The sequence below is a fragment of the Olea europaea genome, unplaced genomic scaffold (assembly GCF_002742605.1).
Source record: "Olea europaea var. sylvestris unplaced genomic scaffold, O_europaea_v1 scaffold1726, whole genome shotgun sequence".
Classification (NCBI taxonomy): Eukaryota; Viridiplantae; Streptophyta; class Magnoliopsida; order Lamiales; family Oleaceae; genus Olea; species Olea europaea.
In genome coordinates, this window is record NW_019234961.1 from 18940 (window position 1) to 28849 (window position 9910).

The 9910-nt window shown below is 33.9% G+C and overlaps 1 protein-coding gene across 3 annotated transcripts in view; it reads left to right on the forward strand.

The window, feature by feature from the left end:
- Positions 1–9910, forward strand: part of LOC111377799 (two pore calcium channel protein 1A-like) — a 67082-nt gene that overhangs the window by 1472 nt on the left and 55700 nt on the right. For all 3 annotated transcript variants that reach the window (XM_023000928.1, XM_023000927.1, XM_023000926.1), the window contains exons 2-11: positions 45–188; positions 352–447; positions 1699–1794; positions 3094–3224; positions 3921–3981; positions 4132–4298; positions 4576–4681; positions 4974–5051; positions 8034–8095; positions 8688–8760. In XM_023000928.1, coding sequence (XP_022856696.1) covers positions 45–188; positions 352–447; positions 1699–1794; positions 3094–3224; positions 3921–3981; positions 4132–4298; positions 4576–4681; positions 4974–5051; positions 8034–8095; positions 8688–8760 — 1014 coding nt within the window. The remainder of the gene's footprint in view (positions 1–44; positions 189–351; positions 448–1698; positions 1795–3093; positions 3225–3920; positions 3982–4131; positions 4299–4575; positions 4682–4973; positions 5052–8033; positions 8096–8687; positions 8761–9910) is intronic.

Below are 9910 nucleotides of genomic sequence, written 5' to 3' on the forward strand. Positions count from 1 at the left end.
CCCCCCCCCTTTATAATGATTTGAAATATCTCTTGCATTTGCAGGCTGAAGATGGTGTTGGTATACCTGAGGAAATTCTTGATAACTCGAGCTTTGCAAGTTCTCTGAAATCCTACTTCATATTTATTCGATTTGACTTTCTCTGGTCTCTTAACTACTTTGCATTAATCATTCTAAATTTCTTTGAGGTTTGTGTACTTCCTAACTCCTAGTATATCTATTTTTTCTCATTTTTTGTTTGACATTAAATAATTATTTATGATTTAGAGAGAATTTTTTTCTTTTTTTTTTTTTTAAGTTCAATATTTGTTGGAATTGATACTTAAAACTACGTTTGGTTTATATCCGTAGAAACCTCTATGGTGTTCTGGGTATTGCAATAATAGAGGTTACTACTTTCTCGGGCAGCTGCCATACTTAACTGGTGCTGAGAGTCTTGTATATGAGGTAAGGTCGAAATAGTACACCCAACATCATGGATGAATATTTATCTGAATTTTGGCTATTGCTATAGTTGCCTTTCTTTGACCATAACAAATTGGATTGAAGAAAAAATAAGTTGTACTAATTTTTCCTTTTTGGGGGTGGGGGCGGACATAAGATCCAGAAATCTTGATTTAAATATTTAAAAATATATAACAAAACAATCATCTGTGAGGCTAATATAGATATTAGACGTGCTTGTGTTCAAAAATCATTTTAGCAGAAGAAAAAATCTACAGTGGATAACGATTAACAAAGATAGTGAAACGGTCGAACCAAAACTCCACATCCTTAGATTTTATGCTTTTGATGAGAAGATGGAATGAAAAGAATGAGAAGTCTGTAAAAACATGCCAGATTCGGAATGTCTTTTAAACATTGGTGTGTATTCTATTGTACTAACAACTCTGGCAGTCAATTATTGGATGCTCGCCTGCTATAAAAGTTGCACAGATCTCAGTTGTTTTAGGTCAATGATTGACACTTTTGGTTAGTGAAGAATAAATATAAACTAATTTTTGATAGCCAAAAAAAGCTGAATGGGCATTTGCCGTGTACAAACTTATCTATCAAGCAGGAGTAAGAAAAAGAACAATAAGTCCTTAAAATGAAAAATATACATAGTACACAAAATTGAATTTAATGGCAGTCAACAAGGCATGCAGTTTTTCTGGTGTTGTATTATCCAGTGTTACAAGAACCGGACCCCCTGTCAGTTCGACCTGGAAAAATGGGGGAACCGGTCTAGAAACAAAAAATATAAAAACTAAAAAAATTCGTAACATAATCAATGATCTGACTGGTTCTGGTTCACCTGAACACAAACCGGTTTTACCGGCTTTTTCAAGTTATACTTTCAAACAAACAAAAAAAAAAATCATATATTTACTTTTATATTTTTTTAACCATGGGGACTCCACTTCGACCTTTTACCCTTTGTGTTTTCTTTCTGCACATGAATTGTGTAGCACTTTGCTATGAAACAAGACAGTTTACTGCACTATAGAAATGGATATATGAATGTTAAAATGCAATTCCACCTGCACTTCTACTAGTAGCTGAAGTTACTGAATAGTTTATTTATCTGAGACTTCTTGCATTTCTTTATGTTTTAAGTCTTACTTCTTGCTACTTTTGAAAATATACATACATAACTAGAGTTCCACACTCTTGTATTTCTTGTAGATTGAACTTTTCTCGTACAACCTTTTGCAGGTTGTTACACTCTTGATCCTAATTTTACATACTCTGTTTCCATTATCATATGAAGGGATTGGTTTCTTCTGGAGAAAACTTCTTAACAAAGTTAAGGTATTCAATTTTAATTATGATTTCATAATTTGCTGCAAGAAGCTTCATTTAAAAGGTCTTATCTTATTGAGGATCATGTACATGATAAAGAAAGTTAATCGTGAAATATTTCTTCCTTGTTTTGCACATATGTCTTATATGTTTTTCTGAATTCTCTCATTCGGAGGCAGAACTATATATTTTTAAGGTTTGGCTTCCCATTCAATTTATAAAATATTTTTAACAGCATGCACGTTTTGATATTTTGTTCAGTATTTCAGCTCCTCTTAGAGAATGTGGTGAGCATTCAAATAAATCAAATCTTATGTAGTTTCTTGTACCAAAATCGGAATGATGCTGCCTCCTAAATTAGAATATTGACTTCGATCTTTTTGCATTGACACACTTGAATATACCAATTTTCCAATTTCTAAATAAACTTATTGCTTTTGCCTTATACATGGTTTATCAATTTGTACCATGTTAATCTTGTTTAGCATATTAGTTTTCTTATATATATTTTTTGCCCATTTAAGTGTTACAGCAAATGATTTTGTTTGTGCTATTAATATCTTGAGAACTCAATTTCTTTTGTTTTGTTTTTTGTTTTTTTTTTAAGATCATAATTTCTATTTTCTCACAAGTAGAGGAACATTATGTGACTGCATCAGATATAAACAACACAGAGATTTTCATATCAAGCACTAAGTGATAAAGATCTACAGTTTATGCAGCCATTCCTTGCTCCCTAACAATCAACTGGAATTAAGTAAAACAGTTATAGAAAGTAAAGAAATCTTGAGGAAAAAGTGGGTTTACTTGTTAGACAATAATCACGGGTCTTTCCTATGATGTACACATGTGAACAGAGGAAGCTGTATATTTTGATGGAAAAATAAGTGTTTCTGAAATGAAGAGGCCTATGGTATAAACTGAGAACAAGAATGGATGGTTTTGTGTTTATTTTCATTTTTAATCTCCAACTTTTCCAGATATGTTCTGTACCTGTTTTTTTCTTTATCAACTTGTATTACATGAAAAGAAGAACTGAAGAGAAGCTATAATGGAGTCCTTTGTTACATTATGGTCATCTACAATACGTGGAAGGACTTATAACATATATCATATTTTTTATTGCTTATGATTGGATATGTGAACTGTTGAAATGAATTTGTTATGGCTTAAAATCAAGAATTGAAATGAAAAATTATTGGCCAGACTAGTTTGGTTTCAACTTGAATTGTCTTTTTGGTACCATTGAAATGATAAATTTTAAAAATTGAACCTTGGTAAATAATCAGTTCTTTTATTGATTTTTAGGTACTTCTGTTGTTACTATTGGTTGCCGATCTATTAGTCTATGTTATCTATCTGTCCCCGGTGGCATTCTATACTCTTCCATTTAGGATTGCACCCTATATACGGGTTGTATTTTTCATCCTGAACATCAGGTATGGTATGGGTAGTTGGATACCCTATTACAGTTTTTCTCCTGCATTATGTTCTCATTTGTGCTTTCTGGATTTTTTCGTCTTTCCCTGGGGTGCTATGTCCCATTAGGATTTATACATTGGTTTTGGAATAACTCTTCCTGATTACAAAGTTCCATCTTCTAGCTGGCACGCTCTTGAACATTGAAATCCTATTGTTGTCTTTTGGACTAAGGTTTGGGATTATCATTTGGTGGAAAAGTTTGCCTGTCAATTCGGGTAGATGAGTTTTCCAATTTTGATGCTGCTTTTCAACTGGTAGAAGCAGTCTTCACAAGGTGAACATTGGTTTTTATTGGAATCATGTTCAGCTGGATGCAAGGTTATGGACTGAATAAATTACCAAATTTACAATATATGAAACTGATTTCCACCTTTCGACTATACATAGGTGAAAACTTAAAACCATGATAAGCATATCATTCATTAGAATTGATTGTCAGTTATGATGCCCACTTGAGGGCGATTGCTTGGAGAAAGAAGAGGTTGGAATTTGTTGATTTTCAATTAACCCAACACACAGGAAGAGGAAATACCATTCCGCCCAAAAAGGATACTATAAGCCAATCATATGCCACGTAGCATCATTTAATTCCTCCACGTGACTGCTAATTTCCACTAACTGAATTGCTTCTTAATTTTGTAAATTGACATTAGGGATTTACGAGATAGCATTGTCATCCTGGCTGGAATGTTCGGCACGTACCTTAATATTCTGGTGCGTCCACTTAGTAGTTCTGGTACTTATCTTCAAAAGAATTTATTACACATATAACTGAAGTATTGCCACTATTATGATCTTTCTATCTCTTCAATTTCACGAGTGAAATTTGATTGTGCTTTTTGCCTTTCTGGGGACCTAATGCAGGCTCTATGGGCTTTGTTTCTCTTGTTCTGTAGCTGGTTGGCATTTGTTATTTTTGAAGATACGCAACAGGGAAAGACTATATTCACTTCATATGGTACCACATTATACCAAATGTTTGTTTTATTTACGACTTCCAATAACCCAGATGTCTGGATTCCTGCATACAAGTAAGTAGCTTTGAAACATTGGTTTTTTAGATTCATCCTCTTCTCTCTTTCTAATATTGCCTATTTATTATGCTGCATTCCTTCCCCCTACCTTGCACCGTTAAGGTAGTCATACAGCACACACAAGAGAAGATTTGAATTTACGTCCAAGCAACACTGCTAAACCTTTAGAACTTATTAACGACTTCTATAGTTATCAATTTCCATATTGTTCTACTATTTGCTTATAACTGATTTTCTCTTGTTTTATTCAACTCCATGATATGTTGGTTCATAGGGCCTCACGGTGGTATTGCCTATTTTTTGTTCTCTACGTGCTGTTGGGCGTTTACTTTGTCACCAATTTGATTCTTGCTGTTGTATATGATAGCTTTAAAAGTGAGGTATTTGATGCATCCCTTGCACTATATTTTTACGCTAACACTTTTTCTGTATAACTCATATATTATCCAATTGCCCAATATGAGATGAAATATATCACTTGCCATTGTAGAAGGAATGGAGCTTCAAACTCCTACTTCAGATTTGGAGGCATTATACTAAATTGCTGTCTTTCTTTTTTAGCATTCATTGTTGTCTTACAAAAAGCACTATACACCATTTAGATGTCAATTTGTGACTTCTTGTTCTCATGTTGAAAGCTTGATGCGTATCTAATACTAGTTTTTGTTACAGCTCGTAAAACAAGTCGATCAGAAGGATCGTACAAGGATGAGAATACTAAAGAAAGCATTTGACCTGATGGATAATTATGTGAGTATATTTTTTTATCTTCATGTTGTGAATGATGGTTGGGTATACTTTATGTTTTCCATTCGTATGGGTTGGGCGTGAGTTGGGTTGGATTGATTTTTTATCAAATCCAAACCCAACCTGACATGGTGTGTTTGATTTAAAATCAAACCAACGAAATCTAATCACTTGTTTAAACTCAACCCAAACCGATAAAATTTGGGTTGGTTTAGGTTGTGTTGATTGATTTAGGCTTGGGCCCAATTCAAGTTGGATTCGATTACTTTTTGTTGAATTTGAACAATTTTTAAAGTTTAAAATCACTTGAAAATCTTCATTATTTTTAACATAAATAAGGAATTCATTTTGAATTTTATAAATTAGTTTAAAACCATGGAGCATTTTCTTTTTTTGTAACTTTTTTGGGAATTATTCATTTTATTATCACATCCATAATTTTTAGTTTATCGTCAAATTATTTTGCATTTCTACATAATATTCATACCAATCGACCTATGTAAAAAATGGAACGTTTGTACATTCTAAATCCTTCTCTTATCTCCACTATTGTGTCTAATTCATTGGGTTGGGTTGAATTGGGTTTTAATTCATAACCTGAGACTCAATCCAACCCCACCTCAATTTTCATTTTTCAACCTAACCCAACTCAATTGGACTTAAAAACCAACCCAAACCGATCGGTTTGCGTTGGGTTGGTCAGTTTAAGTGGTTTGGATTGGTTTAACTTTTAAAAAGCTTAACCAATTGATTTTCTTCTAAACCAAAGCATAATAATCATGTGAAATTTTGTAAATTGGTAGAATCATGCTATTTACCCTTCATGTGTTGTTATAATAGTGAGCACCAATTCTAATCTGAATCTGCCCCTGCAATTCCTCCCATCGGTTAGTAAATTTGATATTTGATTTTTCCATGAGGATTCCTTCCTGCACTTCTGCTTTCCCCTATTGGATCTGAAACTATGGTGTAAAATCAAGTTGATTTTTTTGGGATAATTTCTATGATTGGTACGGGTCATATTTGCAAACGATATAACAGAAAATGAAGAAAAAAGAGGCATATTCGTTGTTGAAGATGTAATTTAAATGAATTCAGCATCGTAAGCAAAGGTTCTGAGTTCGAGTCTCATCACCATCCATTTATAAAAATGGTATGCGTATCAAGCCTTTGATAAAAAAATGAATCTGGCCTGTGCACCTTGTGGAACATGTTGAAGACATAATAGATGTATAGATGCTTGTTCTCTCTTACACCTTAAACTTTCAGATAATGTGATTCTGTTATGATGACCTTGTGCATGTCTGATTATACTCCAGCCATTGAGAACTGCTATGGCCCATATCCATCACTCATATTATTAGAAAGCCATTGGATGCATTGCCTCCGTGAACTTTCAATTGCAGTATGCTGCAACCCCAACCCAATCTGTCGCCCAAACACACAAATACAGAGGCCACTTTCACCATCTCCATCCACATAAGGGAGATAGCTTAATCAACTAGGTTTCTTTTTTAAATTCTTTCTATTTTTTACCTAGGACTTCATATAATTGACTTGGCACTCGCCATCTACTTGTTCAACTTTTTGACAACATGAAAAAACTAAAAGCTTTGCCCTCTTTATCCATCCAAGGGATGGAAGGGTAGAGGCCTTTGGTGTCACCTTCCGTCAAGATTTGGCCTCATAATTACTAGCCTGTAGTTTTTTTTTTTTCCATGCATTTCTTCGTTAATGGTTTGATATTCTAGTGGTTGGTTTCATTATCATGTATCGGCCCCAAAATTGGCTTGGTTTTAAGATGTAGAATCTACGGTGAGTCACCATTTAGTGGGGGTCAGGGGGTGGTATCTTTATACTCTTGTTATGAAGTTACAGTTACAGTTATAATCCTATGTTTTAGCATTGTGGATTTGAAAATTGAAAAAAAAAAAAAAAAAAAAAAGTTTGACAAGAAGCTTAACTGTTGGTTCTCCTAGGATCATCTAGGGGATTGATGGAATTCGGTTGTAATATGAATTTTTGGCTAACCTGGGCTGTCCTAACACATGTAATGGGATTGTAAGCCCCACTTGTCCTTGTTGAAAGAAAAAAGTTTTTTTTGATGAGTTCTTTGTTGAAAGAAAAAATAGTAAAGAATGGGAAAATAATTATTACTTCTGACCTCTACTCCCAAATGAAAAGCTGGGCTAGCAAGCCATGTGTCAAGTACTGTTATGACCATTCCAAGTTATTATAGTTAATTGAATTTTGATTAAGTAATCATGTAAGTTGGTGGATAAATTTTATGGAACGCTATCAATTAAATATCCATGGAAAGAACAATTCGTCTTTGCTTCAATATGTAAACAATCATTACAGAGCATATCTGGACATCAAAGACGAAATGAAAACTTGACCTTTGAAAATTTTATTTGAAGAAAAGAACCATTTTGTTAATGATTAGAATTTAAGAATTTGCTACTAGAGAAATTGGGTAGATGGCTTTAATTCTAAGACATGGATAATTCATGATTGGAGTTAGTTAAGTGGTTGATAATGCACGGACAACTCAACCCGAGTTATTCAAGGAGGCAGTTAGTAGATAATTAAGTTTTGATCCATTTGAAAGCACAAGTTAAACTCTTTGTGAACCTATACTTTGATGTGTTAAGTCAGACATACCGAATTAGCATATTTGGAATTTAGTTTTTTGAAGAATTTATGGGTTGAAATGAAGTTCTGCAAAAATGAAGGACAAGTATTCCTCCAGCTAAAATAAGCATTAAATCTGGGAATTCTGTAATACATTTTTTAATTTCCCACATGGCAACTACGTAGGAAAGCCAATCCATTGCTTGTTCCTTGTCCATTTCTCTAAGCAAATTATTTTTATCTGTAATTGTACAGGCTTGTCTTCAAACCTAGCTAGAACTGTTTCTTTTATTTTTAAACATTCTTTTGATTTTATGTTTTCATTTGTTTCACACTTCTTGTAATTGACAGAATCTTAATTATCTCAACAAGGATCAGTGTATTCTTCTGTTCGAAGAACTGAACAAATACAGGTGGAATTCTCTTTTCCATGCCCCCCCTGCAATGACTGAAAATTATTTCGCTTAACCTGTAGATTTCTTTCTTGATTAGGGATAAACATATATATTTCTATCCATATTTGCATCAGTCTCTAATGTTTGTAAATGCATGCATTCATGATTAATGAAAAGATTTCAATTCGACAACTTGTTCATTCAGCTTGGTATAAAAAACAAAAAAACCATTGAGAATGAGCAAAGCTAGAAGAGGGGCATAATGATAGGTGATTACAATGGTTGGGTTCTTTATCCCCATTAGTTGTATTTGTGTTTGTCAGAGACATCTTCAAACAGATTTCAATAAATAATAGGTGCACTAACAACATTAGCTGTTCTTAATTTGTAATATATCAAAACTTCCTTCCTGGGTAGGAGGAATGTCTAGATGGAGAAGGCAGTACTTTCAATAAGTGGCTAACCTACGCAAATATTCTGCTTGTTAAACAAGTAGAAATTCTGTTCTGCTCTGGTAGACAAATAATTTTATTTTTATTTGTCATTCAGTATTATTTTCTGGCATATATCTTGTGGATGTTGAGGCATATTTTGTTTGCAATGTATTTAGGACATTACCAAAGATATCCAGAGACGATTTTGAATTAATATTTCATGAGTTGGATGACAGTCACGACTTCAAGGTAGCTTCTTCATATTTTCGTCTTTGATTTATGCTGTTGAGACTTGTTTCCTTTGCCATCTTCTTTAGATTTTTGTACAAATGAATTCACATAGATCCAAACAAACATGTATTTGTATTTGTATTCTTAGTTATTTATTGTGGATGTTTTACTAGTTTCACCACACGTTCGGTTGTTTTAGGTATCTCACAGCCCCAAAATGCAGCTAAGAAAAGGGCAGAGGGGGTAATGAATTCGGTGGCCAAAAGTACTAGAACCATGGAATACAAACCATCCCTTTGTCTTTTAGTCACCCTAGGAAGAAAGAGTTACAATGATTAATAACATAAATAAGCAGAGGGCATATATGGAAATAACAGAATCCAGAACACCCAAGGTTTCCCCACCTTAAGTTTTCCCGGCCTTGGCTTTCCACATCTGCAACAATCGCCCCTTCAGCTCTCCAATCTACTTCCTCACCTTTGCAACCCTCCCTGCAGTAGTCCCCCAATGGAGCCCTTTCCCCTGTAAACCCTCTGCAGCCCAGCCTCTACCCATTCTGATGCGGACATCCATTTATTATTTATTTTCTATTTGGACTATTAGTTATATTTTATTTGGACTATTGTTTATGTTTTCGCTATTGGGCTTGCTTAGTGGATTTGGCCCAAGCCCTTCTCTTTAGGGTTTGTGTTCTGCTATTTATTTCTGTTTTGTTTCTCATTTGAGACAGTTGATGATGAATTAGAATTGAAATATTTTTGGTGGCTTGCAGCCGTTTTCTCCCTCCCCTCTCTTCCCCTGGTTTCTTCTCCTCTTCTCCATTCTCTCTGTTTCTCCTCCCCGTTCCTTCTTCTTTCTTTCTTATTCTCTTTCTTGCTTCTTCTTTCTATTTTTTAATTCGTCCTGCATAAAATTTGGTATCAGAGCTAAATGTCGGGTATTTTTCTCTTACAATTCAAAATTTTCTTCTTTCCCTTTTCCCAAAACTTGTTGAACAGCAGAAACAAAAAGGATTTGTTGGAAGATAGCAGTTTTCTTTCCTAGTTTTATTTAAAAAAAAAAAAAAAAAGTTACTGTTCATTGCGGATACTGTTATGCCCAGAATTTCAATTTTGCATTTTGTAAATTTCAAAAAAAAAAAAAAAAAAAAAAAAAAAAGAAAAAGTCC